The sequence below is a fragment of the Maniola hyperantus genome, chromosome 10, assembly GCF_902806685.2.
Source record: "Maniola hyperantus chromosome 10, iAphHyp1.2, whole genome shotgun sequence".
NCBI classification, from domain to species: Eukaryota; Metazoa; Arthropoda; class Insecta; order Lepidoptera; family Nymphalidae; genus Maniola; species Maniola hyperantus.
Window position 1 is genome coordinate 12,592,868 of NC_048545.1, and position 23,634 is coordinate 12,616,501.

At 37.1% G+C, this 23,634-nt stretch overlaps 2 protein-coding genes across 3 annotated transcripts in view; both read left to right on the plus strand.

Annotated features, from left to right (window-relative positions):
- The window catches only part of twin (CCR4-NOT transcription complex subunit 6-like twin), a 291,402-nt gene that overhangs the window by 38,583 nt on the left and 229,185 nt on the right, over nt 1-23,634 (plus strand). The gene's annotated exons all lie outside the window — the stretch shown is intronic.
- On the plus strand, nt 15,699-22,869 carry LOC117986028 (uncharacterized). The gene has a single exon (XM_069501508.1). The coding sequence runs from the start codon at nt 15,908-15,910 to the stop codon at nt 17,309-17,311; it is 1,404 nt and encodes a 467-aa protein (XP_069357609.1). The 5' UTR covers nt 15,699-15,907; the 3' UTR covers nt 17,312-22,869.

The following is a 23,634-nucleotide window of genomic DNA, read 5'->3' on the forward strand; positions in this document are numbered from 1 at the left end:
GTGTTTTAGTTGGGTTAAATTGCACTAGGTTTTGTGCGCCCCATTCTGACACTTTACCTAAGCAGGTTTCTATGTCAGACACAAGTTTGGCTCTACACTCCTCCAGCACTGCGCGAGAAATCTGAGTATGTCCTTTGTACAGGGCATCACCCGTACTGTCATCCGCATGCGATGTTGTTGTGATGCAACATGTCATTGATATGCAGGATGAACAGTGTGGGCGATAGCACCGAGCCCTGAGACCGTCGACAGCGACCTTGATGCTGCGACCGTCAAGGAAACTGGCGACCCAATTACACAGCTTCACTGGTAGTCCGTAAGATGGTAGTTTCGATAGAAGTGCCCCATGCCAAACCCTATCAAAGGCTTTTGCAATATCAAGACTGACCGCCAGGGCCTCTCCCTTGCTGTCAATGGCTTCCGCCCAGCGGTGCGTGAGATAAATAAGAAGATCACCAGCTGATCGGCCGTGGCGAAAACCGTATTGACGATCACTGATCAGCTGGTGCTCCTCAAGAAATCCCAGCAGCTGGGCGTTTATGATTTGCTCCATGACTTTGGACAGGAGGGAGGTAATCGCGATAGGTCGATAATTTGAGGGGTCCGAATGATTGCCTTTCTTCGGAATAGGGTGAACTAAGGCAGTTTTCCACGAAGATGGAACTGTGCCGGAGGAGTAAGACAGACGGAACAGACGAGTCAGGACCGGTGTCAGCTCAGGAGCACATGTTTTGAGCACAACCGCAGGAATACCGTCCGGCCCACTCGCTTTATTGACGTCGAGAGAGAGGAGTGCCTTACGCACAGCTGTTTGGGTAAAGCGTATGTCACGCAGCGAGCTTTGACACCGCGGATGGTAGGCGGTGTTCTCCCCCCCGTCATCAAGCGTTGAATTGGCAGCAAAGAGTGTGCCTAGAATTTCGGCTTTCTCTTTGGCGGTGTGGGCCAGTGTATCATCCGGTTTGCGCAAAGGTGGAAACGAGGAACGACAGAAGTTGCCTTGAATGGCTTTTGCCAGCGACCAGAACGCGCGGGAACCAGATGGCATTGCGACTAGTCTCTGTACAATTCTGTCGACATGCTTGAATTTTGCCCTGGCAATGGCATTTTTGTAGGATCTAGAGGCAGCATTAAATTGTTTTTTCAGGATGGCGGTATTACCATATCGTACAAGAAATATATTTTTTTTTAAATTTACATGGCTGCTATTTTGGATTTCTTATTATTTTTTGTTATAGCTGAAATACACACAGAAAATTTCAACTCTATTACGGATCATGAGATACAGCGCGCTGACAGACAGACAGACAGACAGACAAATGCACGGACGGACAGCGCAGGCTTAGTAATAGATTCCCGTTGGCACCCTTTGGGTACGGAACACCAAAAAGTATATTTATATACAAGGCTTTCAAATGGTTTGGGTTTAGAATAATGAGTAGACAGCTACAAAAAGGTTAACCGGAAACTCGCTAGTAAAATATATACATACTTCTTACGTCTTGAAGAAGAAGAAAGTAAGAAATATTGCACCGATTTGCTAAGTTATCATTATTATATTGGGAATACCTACCGATATAATACTTTTGTAGAATCAAACTTAAAATTAAATGAGATAATTATAAAAATATAAGACGTAGGTAATAATTAATATAAAAATATTTTTATTCATTTAAATCAGAAGCGTAAATTTTTTTTGCAGTGCTATTAATAACAATATAACAACGATCCTAATCATTAAAATGATTATCTAATTCACCCGACCATGTTGTCCTTGTCAAGGACACAATGTCGAGGACATGTCTAAATGGCGTAAACTCATCAACGAAAAGGTGATCCGTGGCGGACATCACGATGCACATAATTTAGGAATTTATACTCGGAATAGGGAATATGCATGTATTTTTTAATAATTTTAATCACTTTTTACATTTTGTAACATATTATAAAATATAAGTATTGGTTGAAATCCTCACATTTTTTAAAAATAATGTTTAAAACATTGCTATTTTATCTGTACAAACGCCGCAATTTTACGCGGGCTTTGAATGACATCACGATTCGCGTCAGTTTATTTATTATGATTTTGAATTTAGATCATTTTAATCATGTCGAGGAAAATAAACCCATTGATGTTCTTTTGAAACATTTTTTATTTTTTATTCCTATACAAGTTAGCCCTTGACTGCGATCTCACCTGGTGGTAATTGAACATGCACTCTAAGATGGTAATATTAACAAAACAATCGCTCATATGAAAAGTTTGATATAATCATGGAAAGTAGGCTGTGATAATGGTAGTAATTGAGAGGCAAATGTGTTTTGACAGGTTTTCGCAGCGAAACATACCTATAGTCCGCGACTGGTTGAGATGGCAATCGGCGAGGGAACGCCCCGTACACCCGTACAGCCCCCGTGCTAACCCGGTGCTGGCGAGCGCGGGTGACGTGCGGGTGTGCGGGGCGTCCCCCCGCCTCATACCTCGATTGCCATCTCACCCTGTCGCCTACTCTACATAAACCAGTCGTTGTGAGGTCACAGAACAGGGACGTGGAAAATAACCACGTGTTTGTGACTTGTGGCACTATTTGCACTCTTAACATACGCAAATTTTACGATTTCTAGGCAGATTTCTTCTCTCCATATAATATAAGTACCTACTTAGTGTGAAATTGTTTTTAGGGTTCCGTACCTCAAAAAGAACAGAGGAACCCTTATAGGATCACTTTGTTGTCTGTTTGTCGTGTCTGATAAGAAACCTATAGGGTACTACCCGTTGACCTAGAATAAAATTTTTATATAATCATGGCTTTGATAATGCTAGTAATTGAGAGACAAATGCATTTTAGCAGGTTTCCGCAGCGAAACATAGACCAGTTGTTTGAGGTCGCAGAACAGGGACGTGGAAAATAACCACGTGTTTTGTGACTTGTGGCATTGTTTGCAATCTTGACATATATGCATGTTTTACGATTTCTAGGCAGATTTCTTTTCTCCATACAAGTAATGTGAAGTTGTTTTTATGGTTACCTCAAAAGGAAATAAAGGAACCCTTATTGGATCACATCGTTGTCTGTCTGTCTGTCTGTCGTGTCTATCTGTCTGTCTGTCGTGTCTGTCTGTCTGTCTGTCGTGTCTGTCAACAAAAGGGAATACCTATAGGGTACTTTTCGTTGACCTAGAATCATGAAATTTGGCAGGTAGCATTGTCTTATAGCACAAGTAACGGAAAAAACCGAAAACCTCGAATTTGTGGTTACATCATTTAAAAAAATGCGGTCAGGAACTATATTCACTAAATCACATAGATGGCGCTGTCCGTCATTAGCTTGCAGGAGATCACGACTGCACGGTGGGGCTAGGTGTGGGATTAAAAAGTATTATTTCTTGTACGACAGTACGGAACCATTTGTGTGCGAGTCCGACTCGACCGGTTTTTTTTATTAAGTATCGACTGACCTTTGTCATTACATTGGGTAAATATTGTGGACTAGTGTTTTCTCCAAATAATCCGTATCTTCTACAATTTAATACTAACTATGTTTGGTATTTAAATTAGTATCCTTATTATAAATGTGTTTCTTTGTTAGTTTATTGGTTTGTTGTTGGAGCGTTTCGTTGGGAATTAGTTGCTTGGATAAACAAAAGCTGGTTGATTTTTTCCCTAATAACTTTGAAAGTTGTTGTATGAAATCATAATCGAATATTTTGTATTCATGCACTTCGCAACGGTGCAACGGATTGAAGTGATTCTTTGCATAGGTATAAATAAAGACCTGGAGAGTGGCATAGGCTACTTTTTATCCCGGAAAATCAAAGAGTTCCCACGGGATTTTTAAAAACCTAATTCCACGCGGACGAAGTCGCGGCCATCAGCTAGTTTCTCATATTTATTCAATGCTTTTACTTTCATAAGCATCAACGGTAAAAGGCTGCGAAGGCCGTAAGTTCAAAGCTCATCTGTTGAAACTATTGTCTTACTCACTGTTAACAAAAGCGAAGTGGGTACGATAACCCACTGAGGTTCAATGTGGGTTTATATTAATTAAAATTGAAGGTTGAATATGTCACGAATAATAAATGATTAGTTACACAGCGTGCTATGGAGCGGGCTATGTTGGGTGTCTCTCTGAGGGACAAAACCCATAACGAGGAAATCCGTCGGAGAACCAAAGTGACTGACATAGCTCAACGAATTAGCCAGCTGAATTGGCAGTGGGCAGGCCACGTCTGCCGCAGAACCGATGGCTGCTGGGGCAGTGTTCTGGAGTGGAGACCGCGTATCGGCAATCGCTTTGTGGAACGACCTCCAACCCGCTGGACTGACGACCTTAAGAAGGTAGAGGGAAGTGGGTGGATGAGGAAGGCAGAGGATCGTGTGTGGTGGCGCGCTCTTGAGCCTATGTCCAGCAGTGGACGCAAACAGGCTGATTGATTGATTGATACTCAGCAATTCCCAATGCATAAATTAAAATAAGAAAGTAATTTTCATCCAATATTAGCCTTTGCCCGCGAGCTTGACCGGGTGATCTAATTAAAATCCTATAGCACTCGAGGATAATGTATATAATGTATCTGTGAAAGAATTTTCAGATTTGGAACCTGGTGTTTGTGGCGAGTTTCCTCAAAAATTTGCCCGTATAGAAATAGAAAGTATTTATTAGCACTCGAGGATAATGTATATAATGTATCTGTGAAAGAATTTTCAGATTTGGAACCTGGTGTTTGTGGCGAGTTTCCTCAAAAATTTGCCCGTATAGAAATAGAAAGTATTTATAATTTAAATAAAATTTTATGAGTATTTCTGAATCATCAGATGTTTCTGCCATATAGGTCGTTAGATATTGTATGTATTAGTTAGATAGATTTTAATAAACAAATAAGAAAAGAAGAAGTCGATCAATAGGTGCTCATATGGGATGCTATTATGAAAAGGACCGACATCCTGAGATGTCAAGATTCACCGCGTGTACGTAATTATGCTGTCAACAAATAGCCAGTCATACTGGACGCTATGATCCTGTTAAAAAAAATTATTCGCCGTCAAATTGATCCCTTCATCTTTCAATAGGGCTGCGTATCGCAATTTTCTCGTGAAATGTAAATATTGTTGCGGGACGGACTCTTCAATCACTTTACCGATAAAAGTATAATAAATCTTATAAAGGACGCTATTATTTTCCTTCTGAAAATAAATAGGTCGTTTATTATCATCTCCATCACAATATTTCCGCTTACTTGGGTATATTTTTGTTCAGTTAAAACATAATTCATCATTTTTTCAAACATCATTAATTTTCTCTTCTTCTCCAACTAAACGCGAATCTTGTGCCTAAAGAGTGGTTATCTTTTGTATTTCCTTCACAGTTGGGTATTTGACTACATCAAAATAAATTATTTCTCAGTGATTATTAAATAGGGGGTCTTCCAAAATACGTAAAATACACGTCCTTTGTTAGTTTTAAGTGTAATAACCATTTTAAATTATTGATTAAACTAAAAAAGTACGTCATTATGATGTGACGTCACATTTCAGTATTTCATAGAATATCGCCATATCGCATAAGCGCGCGTTTTGACGTTTGATAAAAAGTTACTGATTTGACTAGTTATCAAATATCGGATTGTCAAACCATGGACTTCAAAGATGGTAAAGTAAAGGGGTTTTGAATACATCGATGGTTTGAATATTTTACAATTTTAGTATAGAGCCTGGCTTGCCTACATGTCCGCCATTTTTCTTTTTCCAAAATAGCGGCCGCGCATAAAATCTGCATTAATCAATAGCCTAGCATCAATACAAACAAGTATTGTATGAGGCACAATATTGTCAAGTGAAAGTTGAAAAGTGTCAAGTTTCCGAGATATAAGCTATCAAAATTTTACTGGTGGCGTCATCAGTACAATACAGTCTAACCACCAGTACAACGTTGTTTGCTTATATCACGTCAACGTGAAACTTTGTAAGATTTTGTCTCATACAACAGTTGTTTGTATTGATGCTAGGTACCTATTGATTAATGCAGGTTTATGCGTGGTCGCTATTTTGGAAAAAGTAAAATGGCTGACCACTAGGTAGGCCAAAATCTTGAAAGCCCTTTATAACTAGCCAGGTACATAAAATTCGACTCTACTGATGTGTGCGCTGTTCTGTTGATTTAATACAAACGTTTGATAAATGATGATGCAAGTTCTACCTGCCTAATTTTTTTCTAGAACGTTTTTACTAATACGATGACCTGTTTTGACGTTTCGAGAGCTATTGCCGTGATTGATTTTTAATATAAATATTGACTGTGCGATAAAAACTAGCTCCTTGCAATATGTTTCTCAAAAATATGATATTGAACTTCAGAAATGATATTTATATTTTATTTAATGTATAAAGGAGCTGAATTGTATTTATTGAATTCCGAGATAACTAAATATAATATTGCTAAATATGCTATAAAATAATTTCTTATTTTCGATTACGATACAGTTTCATTCTTTTCATGGCTCTGGATTCTGGGGACTTTCGACCCATGTCGGGAAATCCGCGTTAATTAAAATGAAATTAAAATACTCGCGGATACGTACTATCAAAAAAATCGCCTGCAACTATTTAAACTCACACTCCTGTTTTAATACCACCCATTATGCAACCGTTTCATAAACTACAATTAAAATACAACTACATAGTTTCGTCTTACATTGAAAAAGAAAATTCACAAAATTTGTCGCTTTAAAGCTGATGTTTAGAACGTAAGTAGAACCTTCTATGTTACCTCACAATGCAAATGTTTCTCCAGTGCATACTTTTTGAAAGTGTGATCGAAACACAATGCGAAAGTATCAGAAATACGCGCGACTTTCATAACGATGATATTACATAAACTCCGAGAGAAATCTGCGAGCGAACATCGTGGATATTATGACTAAATTGAGACCGATCACCGGAACCAATTGAATTTGGTTTTATTAATGACTTAAGGGGGGTATCTCCGTCACTCGCTCCATACAAACGAATGAAACTTACCAATACATACATACTAATGAAACTTATCAAATTAAATCCGTACTTATAATTAGGCTTAAAATATCGATACATCGATATTATTTGTTAGATATATCGTTTTTTTAGCGATATTTTTCGATATATATCGATGTATCGATATAAAATTCCAACTATCGAAAAGCTATAAAAAACGATACTTTTTTTCGGACTTCTACGAAAATTACTTGGGTTTTTTACCTACCTTTTTACTTTTACTATATTTTTTCATTCAAAATATCGATGGTCGATCGGATTAGGCTCAAAAAGGCTAGAACTCAGAGTCGTAAAAAGAAAACTATTGGAATTGTCCCTTTAAAATTGTTATTACCAATGACCTACGACTTTCTACTTAAAAATTAGAAATTGTACCGAATATCGATATATCGGTTTTTTTTAGATAATTTAAATTTAAAAATTTATGTACCGAGACATATAATATATTGATATTTTTTGGCACTTCCGGCATCCCTAACTTACTTATATGCCTACTGTTTTACTCATCAACATGTGGTTCCTACTTCTAACTGAAGCTCGGCGGTCAACCAGAGAAAACTTTTTCGGTCTTGCGTAATTTTCTACATTTCCGGGTACTTATATCGGGCCCACTATCATCGAACCACTTCCTTCTTTGACGGCCAGGTGCCATTTTTGCGACTTCCTTTTTTTACACGGATCTGTTCTACTGGCAAATCTAAAATAAAGAAGATTTTTATAGATAAACAAAGCAGTCAGCTCATCTTTTTTCTTACCTTATCCCACGCTACGTGGGGTGTCGGCACAACATGTCTTCTTCTGCTCGTCTGTTGTCTAAAAATACTGACGTACTTTTTCACGTACTTACTGATTCTAATTACCTATTCTAAACAAGTATGACTATGAGCCTTAATAGCTCAACGGGTAAAGGAGTGGACTGAAAACGTCGACGGTTCAAACCCCGCTCGTTGCACTATTGTCGTACCTACTCCTAGCACAAGCCTGACGCTTAGTTGGAGAGGAAAGGGGAATATAAGAATTTTAACATTAACATTAAAAAAAATTAGAAGGTACTTAATCTAATTTGACGTAACGTTATCGTAATCTTGAAAGGAATTCATTGAAAGAGCTAAGGTTTTTTTTCGCTTTATTCGAGCACGTGGTCGCATTCAACGTAGCTTATACAATACTGATTCAGTATATTTGATAGCGTTACGATTGCTTTCACCAAATCTCTTTGTCCTTTTCAATTATGTAACATTTGTAATACGTAATTACTGTATAACGTTCGTTATGAAAGCGGCGTGTTCCAATAAAACTTGATTTATAGATGATTGTTTTATATTAAACTTCTTTATAAATTACTAGCGTATGTATGCCTATTTCTGTTGCTTTGTATTTTATCTCTATACCATTGATTAATTTTAAAAACTTGTAAAATTGTTTGTATTCTTTTGTCTGTAGGACAAGGACTCTTAAGCCAACCTTTCATATGTGTGACGTTATTTATGATGATGTCATATCCGTTCTTATCCTTATCTATATCTGTACTATTATATAAAGAGGTAATGTCGTTAAGTTTGTTTGTAGGGGGTAATCTTTGGAACTACTGAACCGATTTTAAAAATTCTTTCACCAGTAGAAAGCTACATTATTCCTGAGTGACATAGACTATACGGGATCTTTAAAAACCTAAATCTACGCGGGCGAAGCCGCAAGGATCAGCTAGTAACTTATAATCTCCTAACACGTCTTTCTATTGAGTAACCTATTCAATTATTATTTGTACCTATTACGTAAAGTTACATAAGAGACGTGTTCTGATAATATTAATTTAATTTGTATACCTATCAAGCCGTATTAAATCTACTCTTGGATTGTAGGACCTTCTCTGGCCTCTAGGAGTTTTTTAATATGTTGTATTGTTGTGTATGTTTCAACCAGTATCATACGAATTCTATTCGATTAGGGATGATTTTTACCATTCCTGTTTCATATCTCTACGTAGTATAAAATAAAGTCGCTTGCCGCTGTCTGTATGTATGAACGCGTGGATCTTTTAAACTACGCAACGGATTTTAATGCGGTTTTCACCAATAGATAGAGTGATTCAAGAGGAAGGTTCATAGCTATAGTTTAGTTCTCAAAAATTTAGAGATCCTAGAGAAATTGAAATAATGTGAATTAGGTCGGAAAAAAATCCTCTCATTTGAGATTTTCCGAGGCAATGACACCTCAATTATCAACATTAGTATCTACATTGCACCCATGCGAAGCCGGGGCGGGTCGCTAGTGTTAAAATAATTTAAAAACATTGATGAGGATCTTGAAAATCAATTTTGGATACAAACAATTTAACCTTTGAGCTCTATCAACTGTGGTATTTAACATACTTAACGTCAATTAATTCCGTTCGGGACTAAGTAGAGCGTTCCATTGTCTATTAATTTATGATCGATTCCATTTTGGGTCGTTTTGTAACATTCGAAGTAGCGATATTTATTTTAGCGTTGAAACTATCGTGAGTGATTTCCATTATATTACTACACATGGCTTTACTCACGTGTTTAGTCGACTATAGCCCGACTAGTTTCGGACCTATCCAGGGTCCTTTTTCACAAGGACTCAGTTCTCAACCGCGACGCGTGCGCGAACTGAGTCCCTGTGAAAAAAAGCCCGGGATGGGTTCGAAACTTGTCGGGCTACCGTCGACTAAACACGTGACTAAAGCCGGTGTGTAATATTATCGATACTTAATCATCATGATCCATCTTTATAGCTTCTTCAAGCTTACATTTGACAACTCAAATTGAGTTGAATTTTAATAATGAGTGATGTAGCATCATCATCATGATCAACCCATCGCCGGCTCACTACAGAGAACGGGTCTTTTCTCGGAATGAGAAGGATTTTGGCCATAGTCTACCGCGCTGGCCATGTGCGGATTGGTAGACTTCACACACCTTTGAGAACATTATGGAGAACTCTCAGGCATGCAGGTTTCCTCACGATGTTTTCCTTCACCGTTAAAGCAAGTGATATTTAATTAATTAAAACGCACATATAACTCCGAAAAGTTAGAAATGCGTGCCCGGGATCGAACCCCCGATCTCTGATTAGAAGGCGGACGTCCTAACCACTAGGCTATCACAGCTGCTGCTGCTGTATGTAGCATACTTAACGTCAATCAATATCAATAATTTATGTTTATAAGACATAAAATAATAGACAAATGGATATTAGAAATGTTAGAGTTGTTTGGATACTAGTGAAATATCGATATTTTAGTTGACTGTAGTTTATTTTGTAAGCATGTCAGCAGAGTTTATGAATTGCCGCTATTAAAATTGGTTTTGTTTTTGTTTTTTGGATTCTTTTCAAGTTCATTTTCTTCGTAATAATGATTATAATTTCTTGTAGGTGCAACTACATACTATACATATACGGTAAAAAACGATTTCGAAACTTAGGTATCGAGTAAGCACCGAAATGTTTCTAACGCTTCACTGGTGATTAACGATGCGTCAGTGGTTACGCAATATCGAGCTCAGTCTGGATAGTTACCTTAATAACTTTCACCTAACACGAATTGGTAATCGGCCGGTCGTAATAACCATCATAACTCGCAATAAACCTCGTTGCAACCCATCCGAGAGCGAGAGTGGGTATAGTATAAATTTTGTGTGAGCACGCAAAGGCTTGGCAAAAGGTCGTTGTAACCACAGATAGCTTCCCTTTTATCATATTCGAATGTGAAATATCGATAGCTGTTATGCGAATGATGATGATAACATCCCTACAATTTTTTTTTTAAACTTTATACAGAGCTTTAATTGAGAGCCTCGGTAGCTCAACGGAGCGGGCTGATATCCGAAACGTTGCTGATTCAAACCCCACTCGTTGTACTATTTTCACAGCTATTGTCGTACCTAGTCCTAGCACAAGGTTTACGCTTAGGAAGGGTAAAGGGGAATATTAGTCATCATGATAAACTTGGCTAATATTCTTTAAAAAAATGATATTGGGTGTCTACAGACTGAAAATATCAGATCTTGGCAAATGTTGTTGGAAGTTGGAACCGCGGAGCGTTTTTCTTTTATCGTGTACGAGTACAAAATATCGATACCTATTAGCGACAGGATATGCGAATAATGAGAACATCACTAAACGACAACGACGTTACTTAAGCAAGAAATATTTGTTGGATTTGTTTGGATCTTGTGCCTCTACATGCAGAGACATTAAAATAAAAGTCATAAGCTTATTTCACACTACGGGATATAAATTATGTTATAGTCCGGGGTCAAAATAGACATTCAAGGTTACAATAATTCGCATAGGGCTAAAAATTGTTACGAATGTTGGGTACACCAATATATAAATGAATTGTGAAAAGTCCCCATTGATGTATATTGATGTTCCCAAACTTCATACCAATTTATAGCCCTATGCAAATTATCGTAACCTTGAATGTCTATTTTGACCGTACTACAATATAATTTATGTCCCGTAGTGTGAAATGAGCTTTACGGCTGAGTACTGAAAGTTATCTTAATACTCAATAGCGGCCCAAACGCTAAGTGACTGTTTCTTATCAGTTGTTTTGTGAACAAAATGTCAAATATAAAACACTTTAATAAAGACTATCTTATGCATTAAAAGTCGTTTTTGTATTTGACCGTTAATGTTTATTGTTGGGGAAATGACCTCTCTTTTTGGAGACCGTCCGCTGTGCCAGATCCTTCTTTCCACGCACATGCAAACTGTGGAACCAACTCCCATTGGCGGTGTTTCCACTAGATTACAACATGGGGTTATTCAATTATAAATAAAAGGAAAAAACTGACTGACTGACTGACTGACTGACTGACTATCAACGCACAGCTCAACTTACCAGACGAATCGAGCTGAAGTTCGGCATGCAGATAACTATTATTACGTAGACGGATGTCTACGTAATAATAGCTATCTGCATGCCAAACTGCCGATTTAATATTCAATTAGCATTCGCTAAGAAAGGATTATTGAAAATTCAACCCAAATGGAGTAAAATAGCGCGGACGAAGTCGAGGGCATAAGCTAATTTTTTATAAGTTTCAAAGTAGCGAGCTCCTATTTGAAATCTGCAACTTTTCATAGCATTTCTACTTGTATTTCCCATGTAAATAATGAGTTATAATGTTACTAATTACAGTTAAAAATACTGGTTTGAAAATACGGACTCTTAAATCAAATGTAAATTATGTTAATAGGTTATTTTGATGGAATATTTTAGGGTGCAATTATCACCTATGCGACGCGACGTCAGATCCGCAAACAACTTTCGATAAAAACACTCGCGTCGAAAGTCAGTCGTTAACACGTATGCAATTATGCATATGCTAAATGGGATTCAATACGCACATCAGCCTGGCTTTAAAACAACAAATCATTTAAAGAAATATGAACTTTACATGTCGTTTATACAGGTCATAATTGTTTGGATGATATGTTTGTTGGGAATGATTGTATTGTACCTTTATGGACAGAGTGGCGTTCATCTAGAGAGAGGTTTGTGAGTCATCAAGTTCACTTTCACCCGTCCCTGTGGGCGCGAGGAGTTACCAAAGGTCGACAAGCGCGCAACTGAGTTGACTCTTCTGACCTGTCATGTATTTATTTACCTACCTTACATATTATCTTCCTTTGTCTTTCATACGAGCTTCTATTAAGAGTTGAAAGTGACGAATTTAACCCAGTGACGAATAGAGTTACGTGTTTCAGGATGACGACGTATAAGTATCACATTTCTGGAGATTTCGTGATTAGTCAGAAAAGCTTCTAATATATTTGTAGGTTTCCAGATTATATTGTACACTGTACAGCTAGTAACAAAATATAAATTGCTAAGTAGGAAAAGCGTAAAGCTCATGAACATCAATTCTTATCACTTATCTATTCTACTTATATACTACTTAAACATGAAATCTTATATGAATATTGTCGTAAGTACTAGTTGACCCAACCCGACTTCGAGATGGCAATCGGGGTATTAGGCGAGGCCTAATACCGCGATTGCTATCTTGACCTGTCGCATACTATAGGTAGGCGCCAAAAGTTGTAAAACAGTCTGCCTTTTTCGCCGTTTCTTTTCAACACTCGTAGTTTGTAATTATAACGTTTTAATTGATGTATGAAACTTAGCTCTACTTAATTCTCACCTGGCTTACTTTCACTGTTGCTATTTTGAGGTTATATAAACGTTAGAAGTTCTCACGTACGTAATATAAATCATTTTATATTAAAGAATTAAGAGAAACTTAAGCTGACTTGTTTAGTAATAGGTAGATTGTAGTGTTAATGAGCTTGTTAATAAATCTTTAAACCAGATTGCCAGGTCTAATAGAGTTAAATTTTTCACTATGTTCCCTAGGAAGAATATAATATATAGATACCTATTTTTGGACCTTGGTCAAATCAGTATAATTTAGAGATTCGAGTTTAAGAGATTAACTCTTATAATGATATCTTTTGCTCGCGACTTCGTCCGCGTGTACTACACAAATTCCAAACTCCTATTTTCTACCCTCTTAGGCTCTTAGGGGTTGAATTTTCAAGAATCCTTTCTTAACGGATGTATGTATGTATTTAATTTAGGTCTCCCCCTCAGATAAATCGTATTTTACGTAATAATGCAAAGCAGCTAAATACTCGTACTATCGATCGATGTTTGTGAAAAAAAAAAGTTAAAAAGTTAAGATGAATAATTTACAAACATTAACAAAAATTAAAAAAGTAACAAAAATAATACTAAAAAATATTTATACGTAATAAAAAAAAAATATAGGTAGGTTATTAGATTATTAGATCGATCGATGTTTGTGGACTTTGCACAGATGCTTAATGCAAAATCGACACTAACTGATTGCAAACGTCAGCAGATGTGCAAAAACTGTGGACTTTGTCTACATAATGCGGGTGACGTGCCGTATTGCGAACTTAGTAGATAGACTGTTTATAGAGCAAAGTCTAATTTTTGTTTGTTATTGTTTTATTATTTTGCACTTGACTGACTCATTAGCTGACTCAACTGAAACGAGTGAAATGAGGATGGAAAGTTATAGTGCACTGTATGATGCACTACATTAAAATGATGACAAAGAAATATTGCAGACTAGCTGATGCCCGCGACACGACGTCGCGTCGGTCCACGTGAATTTAGGTTATAAAAATACAGTGGAAATTCTCAGATTTTCGGGATTAAAAGTGTCCTAAGTCACTCTGTGCAGGCAGCTATACCCATGCAAAAAATCACGTTGATCTGTTGCTCCGTTGCGACATGATTGAAGGACTAACCAATTGACCAACTAACAAACATACTTTCGCATTTATTATAGGATGGGTAGTGGAAAGTTCTTGTTATGTGACGGAACCCATGTAGACTTTACGAGTACTTATAGTCCGCAACAGGTCGAGATGGGAATAGATCCAGTGGTTAGAGCTGTGCGTCGATAGATCAGTCAGTCAGTCACCTTTTCCTTTTATGTATTTAGAAGATACCGGGTGGTTGAAGTAAGCTACTACACACCCAGGCAATGAGGGTGAAATTGGTTTCCGTGCCTAGAATTAATCTTGTACTCTAGTTGTGATGTGCTATTACATTTTTAATCTTCTCGAGCCATTCGTCATGGCTTTGCTACGCTGTTGCGTTGTTCATTATAAATGCTTACATGGCGTTGCAATCTATGAATAGTTAATGTGCATAGATTATAAATTAATAACGCCTCAACGATAATTAATATATAATATTTATAAGTAAATCTCATAATATTTTATAACTGCCAAACGCATAACGAATTTTAATTGTATTTTTTGTACCAGAATATAATATTTTTGTAAACCTTAAAACGCTTAGAGCAACTTCGATTTATTCTTATACAACTTATAAAATTCTTATAGTAAAAAAATCCTTACAGTATTATTACAGTAATTTTGTATTTTTCGTTACAGGTAAGTTCTTTTGGAGAAATGCAAAATCCAATGAAGTGGGCTGTGTTATTTTATAGGTAAGTTTTTGATCTTTCTTATATAGAACTAGCTGATGCTCTCGACTTCGTCCGCATGGAATACATAAATTTCAGACCCCTATTTCACATCCTTAGGGGTTGAATTTTCAAAAATCCTTTCTCAGCCTACGTTATAATAGCTGCATGCCAAATTTCAGCCCGATCCGTCCAGTAGTTTGAGCTTCTTCTTCATTCTGGGCTGGTTTCCGCACTTAAACGTTTCCGTCTGTTGTGCGTGTAGTTTGAGCTGTGCGTTGATAGATCAGTCAGTCAGTCACCTTTTCCTTTATAGGTATATTTAGATAGTGTGTTTTAATATTTTAGGTTTAGCTAAGTAAAGACACGTAATCATTACCTGATTTAGTTATAAATATAAACAGGTACCTAACTTATTATCTAAATCTTTATTAAGTATGCCCTTACTGTTTGTCAATTGAAAATACTTGACATAAAAGTATGTTAACGAAACGAAAAAGATGATAAAGGACATGGAATGTCACTAGTTATCTGCAAACAACGATTAATCCCACAGGCGACAAAGCTATTATTTTTAGAGCGCTACAAAGTAAACAAGGATTTAATGGCGGAGTGATTAGCGCCGTGAGCTTTCCGTTGCATCTATGCCGGCGATAGTCGCGTGGTGCGCCAGGCACTCCCACTCGGCTATCGCGGCCGCGGCCGGCTCGCGCTCATTCACTTCAGTTCTCAGCCGACTGCCGCGGCGCACGCTCGCTACGCTCGCACGCGCCTCCGATGTTAGTTTACGATTACGACATCGCGTCGCAACTCGGAGTTTCGCCGTGACATTGAATACAACCAACTCGAATATGGGTTAAACAACCTCATCACGGAAATGAGTCCGGGCGAGCGCGCCGCCCTCGGGCGCCGCGATGCCCCTCGCCCTCACTATGCCGCCACCGCACCGGGATTCCCGCCACCATACTACCCGCCCTACGGGGTACCACCGCATCCCAACGCATGGCTCGGAGCACCCCTCATTTCCATGACGGGGCGCACGCCACCACCCCGCGAAAACCCTGTATCCAAGCTTGCCATGCACGCTCAGGGAGCTCCACTCATCATACAGAACAGGCACGATCGAAGAAAATATACAACCGTACCCGAGCAACGGAATCACCGCTCCGTTGGCCCGACGGAGAATATTGCGAGAGACAGATATGACCCTGAAAATACGAGGCATAGAAATCAACAACAACAGCAGCAAACGCGTCCTTCTCGAAACGGACGCAACATCAACACGGACGCAGTTAGTGTCGCTAGTGATGAAAGTTCCGGCTCCACGAATTCTGAAACGATGTTGCCAAGAATTATAAAGCCACGAAAGCGACGTAAAAAAGATAGAAAACCTAATAACTTAGTGCCACACGATTTAACATCCGGTGTTCTGGATCTCGGCGATGTCGAACACTGCACTAATATGGGGTCGTCATCGCATGGCATTTACGAGAAATCTTACTCTCGAGATATGGCGTTACAGTATTCTTTAAACGTGAAAGTCTTAGACTACCCGGACCCAGTGCCGGAGACATATAGGGTGGCTGCATTAGGAGAGGCATTCGAGGCTACTCGTTTTGGTTTAGCGGAGGCGGCTTCCCCTTTGGAATCTGCCGTCAGTTCGTGTCAGTGTCGGTATTGCGATCCTGTCGGACAGATATGGGATGCCGATTCGATCGCGCATTTATTGGATGAAAATTCAAGTGTTGATTTTGCGCCCACCAAATTAGAAGACTCGATGAAAGTTGTGGGACCATTGGGTAGGCGTGGTGCGGATACAGTGCTACGACGTAGTTGGAGCGATCCTTCAGCGAGAATTCCGGAAAGGAAAGCGAATAATAGCGAGGCATTTTCGGCTCCCAATCTTTATTCGTTATTCCCACCTCCGAGAAGAACTAGTTCTCCAGAGCCCAGGTCGCCCCTGGCTTTGGAGATATCTTCTGAGATTGTCACTTCAATAAACGGCCACCGTGATTTGGAAATTAAGTTATTTTCGACCTCGCCTTCAGCTTCGACTTCCGAACGTCGCTCTTTTTTCGATGATACAAGTGAAAGTTCTGTAATTGATAGGAGTGCGAACATGAAATCTGAGCTGAAATCAAACAGTGCAGTGAGCTGTGAAAAAGTGGCAAGTGCAAACATTGTTAAAAAGAGTGTAAATGTGGATTCGGGGTGTATGAAGGCACTCGGGGCCGGCGAGAACTCGCGCAACATTTGTGATTTAGCCTTAGTTTCTGTCTAATGTCTTCGTTGACCATTTTAATTATTGTCGTAATATTTGGATGCGTATGATTTATCAGTTCAGAGGGGCTTCACGCTCGCCATTTGAGCTGGACTCAAATCATCACAGCGAGGCAAACGCGGAGTGTCTTAACGCGACCCAATAAAATCGAGATCTCCGAATCGGTTTCCTGTAGATTCTATATTTAATTTATTTTTAACAATAGCTTAGAAAAACTTTTTGGAACTTTGTCTGGAGCATTTATAAATTATGGTTCGCCGTTCTGTCAATAAAGCGGATTGTGTCGTTCAATACTGGACGACATGATTTTAGGTGTTGGGTTCTTTTCATTCGGGGGATTATTTATTCGTTGATGTGATATTAGTAGGGTATAATGCAAGCGTTTTCCAGTCGCCTTAATAGTGTGAAATTATAGTTTCACACTACTGACACGGTTGCGCGGATGCGTGCTCGCTATTGCGGTTTCCCGTGGTTTTCACCGCGCGCCGTTCCGGGTGGCGCCTCGTGCGCACCGGTTCATAGCATTAATGACTTTTTTATTCCTTCGCGTGGCTCACTTTTACCATAACCGTTTTGCTCAGCCGACCCGGTGGTCTGAACTATTAGCTAGTGGCCTTGAATTCTAGGAAATAGTTTACCTAACATCAACAGATACAAAAAGTTATTTAAAATTCACTTGAGGTATCTGCTTTCACATAATATATTGTAACATTTTTTTTTGTAACAATCAACATTCAAATTAACGAAGTTTATATTTGCTACCACATAAGCGCAGTTCTTTTCCACATTGTACATAGTAATTAATAAAATGTTCATTGTGAATTATTCATTATTCATTTTGAAAGTCAACCACTGATAATGACATTTTATGGATGTCGTAATGACTTAATTATATTTTTGACAATCACGGTAGACCGATAATTAAGGTCTACTTTGTTAATTATTCATTAATCATTGCTCAAGTCGTTGGTTACTTGTAGAATTTCATCAATAACAAGAATGTGTGCTGTTATTGTAATGATAAAACACACTATCATTGTGTTGCCATTAACATAGTAACTATAATCAGCATCATTATCATAATGATAGAGATCGAATACTACTAATTCTTTGTGTAGTCAGTTTTACTTAATTAATTGTCAGTTCATGTAGATACCTACTAGGAAGTAATGAACGTGTTAATCTTAACATTATTAGCATCTTTTAAAAATAGAAAGTCGAAGTAAACTTATTTTTACGAGAAAATCCAAAAATATATAAAAGTAAAACGCGATAGAATAAAAATACACGGATGTCGCTTTAAAATACGTAACTGCTCCGAAAAAAAAGAACGTTGATTGAATAAATTGAGAAGCTGGTGAATAAAACGGTGTGACGGAACGGTGTGGTTACACTTCTGATCAAAATACTTTTTTTCTTTAATCCGGAGGTTTTTCGGCCAGTGAATACAAATCTGGACTCATTTCCAAGCAACACGGCCTACACTGAAATTGAGTTCAAATTTCATGATTTAGATCACTAAATACAAACTTGTAAGTACTTATTTCCAAGACAGAACGCTCTGAAACTGTGCTAAAATTGGGTCCATTTCTATCAAAAATGGTATAAATATTACAGTGAAGTTTCAGAAACTTTCAATTAGTTTTTTTTCCTTCTTTAAAATTTTATTTTAGTGCAATTAATTACACCGTTAGGTCACCAACTCCTCAATTCATGTTTGAAAGTTGTAAAATGTAAAGTATAACATATTGTCTACTACTGTTTAAAAAAGGTGTACTTCACATAAAAAACGGATCCTGTACAACATTGTTATCAGTATCTGTTCAACAAGCGCGGAAGTTCATTCAATTTGTCCATACTGACTACACGGCTTTATCTTTGATATATAGGTAATCCATTACCGGTAGAAGACTTTCAGTCTTGTCAATTTACGACTGAAGTGAATAAAATCAATCCTATCTGTAATCTGTTGATAGGTTATTTAGGAATTACGAATTTCGCATATTAACTTACAGAGAGATTACGGATAGATTGGGAATTAATTTTCGTTAGTTTAGTTTATAGTTTTTTCCACGTAGGTACGTAATAAGAATTTTACTTTTTTGGGTTCCGTAGAGCAGAATATTATTGGGCATAGGGCACTCATTGATTCATTAATTTCAAAATTACATAAAAATTAATAGTATTTAGAATTAATTCAAAATATTTGCAAAGTTGTTTGCCAACTTATGATAAGTGAAATAGATTGCGGTTATATTTTAAGATCTGTAAAATAGTTAAATTGTTCAAGGTAAAAAAATAAACTTTCTGGATTTTAAAGGCATGGCACTCGCCACACACTAATTGAAGTGTAGCGTTGTAGAGTTTTAAAACAACTAGGGTGCATAAAAAATTATCTAATCACTATTTGCATTATCGCACAAAATAATCATATGCATTATCAAGATAAGTTAAATACTTACATATTACCTAACCTTTTAATGACTTTGAAATAAGGTAATAAGGCATGTCTTGGTTTACCACTGCCATGATAAATACGCTATAATTTGTTTATTCTGATTTGCATACATCGGTTAACTTAAATAAAACACTCATGGAATAATTACTTAAACCACGGCAAATCATTATTTAAAAATACCATAACACATATTTCTTCGTGGAAGGGTTAAAAACATGAACGGCGAATCATTAATTTTTTTTTACAAGTATTGCTTTATGTTTATTAGTTTTTCTCTTCGTGTTAAGGGTCCAACAGTGGGAACACCAGATAAAGTTCCATATAATGTAGATAAATGTGAATATAACTAAGTTACACACGAAATCGTTGGGTTTTACACTACTACGGGCTGTTTTGTGTACATTTACTATTTTTTTATTTTTGTCTTGTGTTAGCTTTGCGGCGTATACGCGTGGGACGACATGATAAATCGGCTCTTGTTTTATTTTCTCTAAGATAGGCTCGACGTAGACGAGGAGTTATTACGGTGTGTTATCAAGTGAGAAAAAATGAATTTTCGCACTAGTTGCGGCTTCCAGTAACTTAAATTAAATTATTTTAGCGTTTACACTGTGGTGGTATTCATTATATCTAAGACGGCTAAACTCATGATTTTGTCGGAATATGCCCGACTATATAGTTCCGGACCCGTCGCGGGTCCTTATTTATGGGCGTGTTCACACGACGCGATGTGGCGCAAATCAGAATGCTTGGCATGCTCCGACAAAAATCGTGAGTTTAGTTGATATTTATAATGAAATTAAATTGGTTAATAAAAAAATATTACATTATTAAAAACTTTAATACAAACATGGATAAAAAGCTCAATGGTTCTTAAATGCCGCAGCTTTATTAATCTTCAAATAATATATAGGTAATAATATGTTTTACCCATATTCATTAAAATTACATTTCGTAAAGCGACAAAATAATTATTTCATGAATTGATTTTGCTTTATTTGATTGAAATAAAATAAATATTTTTTAAATAATAAAATTATAATTGGCGCTTTTCATTTCTTTTAAAATATTATACATTTTATATTTGCTGATTTTTGAAATAATTTTCATTCCGTGTAATCTTTTATCCATTTTTAACGAAATTTTATTTAATCAGTCTCATAGACTGCATTCCTAATCCGACGACGGAAAAACATTATAAATAGTTAGGTATATTAGAAAACGATAAATTTATTATCGATTGGAATTTCAGTGTATAATCTATGGAATTCCATTTACCCAACAATAATTTATATTGGAAGTTGTTAACTACTGTGCCATCGATTCATCTGCGTATTAGCGGCATCATAATGCGTTATACAACCAATGCAATGGCCCGTTGATTGCGTTATATATCAAGTTATTATCGCTCTTCAAATAACAAACCGGTCACATTAGCGTGCCAGGTCCCCTCTCTCTGTCATCCAAAAGTAAAAGGGTGATAGCACTTTTTATTACACCGATAATAAATCGTTAAGTACACAAAGTGATATAAAATATCTTCAGTATTAACTGACTATAAGATTGAAAATTTTTTTGGCTAAGTATCGCAACCAAGAGTATAGAGAGAGATAGTATTGAGTATGTGAAGTATTTCGGTAATCCTAACCTCTTAAGGTTTTTTTCTCAATAACAGGCTCTATGATAGCTAGATACGATGCTAGGCTTTATGAAAGGCTCTATTAAAAGTTTGCGTTAATGTAGTAACATAATTTATTTAATTTATCAATCCTGTGATGTTGTTATTTTAACGCGCCGTATATAAAAACTAGTATTCCGTGAAATGTGGGTTTTAGAATGATATTTAAAATAACTCAATAAATACTGTGAAGCTTTATAATTGAAAGAAGATAAACTAGAGATAGAGAGAAACTCTCACGACATCCCTAGTACAACGTCTAAGAAAACTCGATTTTCCATTCACCTTAAACGCAAACGCAAACTTTGTATTTCAAACCAGTTTTTTTTACTGAATCCTGCACGCTTTTACGATACCTATTCGTTTGAAGAGAAATTCGCCACATTTTTTATTATCGGCGATATGTACCTACTTGTGGTTTTTTTTCGGGAAATTGTCTGCGTCGAGCCGACTTATCTCGGGAACAATGCGCGTTAACAGCTGTAAAACTCAACGATACACTAAAGAGTTAATGTAAACAAAAAATAGGCTATGTCTTAGAGCTCCCCGCAGACCACATACTTTTGATCGGACGGTTATAGACTGAGCAGACTCAATGATTAATTTTACCAATAGAAATCTTTAATCTCTTTAATCTTCCGTCAGTGAAACCTACTACACGTACAATTCAAAAGCCTCTTCATCTAACTACTGGCCGACTAAATGCTTCATCTATGCAAATGCGCAGCCTAGCTGACTGTTTATTCAGTGATCTTGCTTGAGTTTACACTTCACAATGATCATCGTGGAGTATTTATCAGTATCAGCTACCTGGCTTAGCTCGTCAATTGTCCTGTGAACCACATGTGGCTCACAAGACGTGATTTGCTACGTCTTATGAGCCACACGTAGTCCACGAAAGGCACACAACTTCTTTAGTCGAAAGTTAATAGGCATCTTCTAGGCAAGCGGGGTCCATCTACATCATCACTTGCCACCAGGTCTTGATCTGCAGTCAAGCGCTAGTCTATAAATTAAAAAAAGTGCTAAGAACTATATATATTTAGCAGTGAATTATTCTGTTTTAGCTTTCCTAATGTGGGCACGCCCTGTAGGTAATATTCATTTTAGACTATACGTGTTTTCTAATAAGACTTTCTGTCATTTGGTCGCGCGCGGTTAACAAATTTTCTTTAAAACAAGGACAATGTCAGCTAGTCTGCGCATCTAACAATTCAGTCGACGCAGTGCTCGCCATCCGACTAAACTGTCAACCGATCAAAAGTCTGCAATTTGCGGGAGTCCTTAACTTACTGAGTGAATGCATTTTATACATAAAATTATAAATAGGTTTATTCATTTGTTTTGTGTACGTCGTGACGCACGAGTTACACGCTTGCACACTATTTTTGTACAATAAAAAAAAACCATCATGCCCTGATACACTTTTTGTTTTATTTTGAACTTACTCCGTTCCTCTCGTTGCGAGTTTCGAGATCTCACAATTGAAGGACAAATCAACAAACAAATACACTTTCGCATTTATAATATGGGTAGTGATATATTATATTTAGAGTTGTCATTATCATCATAGTACTTAATCACATTATGTGTCGATTACGGTATATAAATAACGGTAAATAATCTTGCTATAAAAACAAGATTGCATCGAAGCTTGACCGGTAGGTAGGCACCTACTTCATACTTGCAACGCTCTCGTTGTATTTCATTAAAAAAAGTTTTTTTCTGGCCTAGAGGATGGAACTGTTATCTTGCGAAAAAATAATAAAATAATACTTATCATCACTATTATTTCAATTCTATTAATTGTAAAATTCAACAATTGACATTAAAAACTGAAGAATTGATTTACCTTTTTAACCGACTTCAAAAAAAGGAGGAGGTTCTCAATTTTTTTTAATGTATGTTCCCCGATTACTCGAAGACGCCTGGACCGATTTTGAAATTTTTTTTTTTTGTTTGAAAGGGTATACTTCAAAGTTGGTCCCATTTAAATTTGGTGAAGATCTGATGAACATCTTCGAAGATAGATACTGGAACTCCTCAACGGATAAGAGTAAATTGCTCGCGATCAGTGTATAAGCTTAGTAAACAGTAGATTTTTAACCAGTCATAGCATAATTCCATGGGGCCACTAAAAATTGTGAAATAAAAAATTTTTACAAAAAAAATAAAAACCGACTTCGA

What these genes read in the sequence shown, in the direction of transcription:
- LOC117986028 (XM_069501508.1), top strand. Translation starts at nt 15,908, where the DNA reads ATGAGTCCGGGCGAGCGCGCCGCCCTCGGGCGCCGCGATGCCCCTCGC.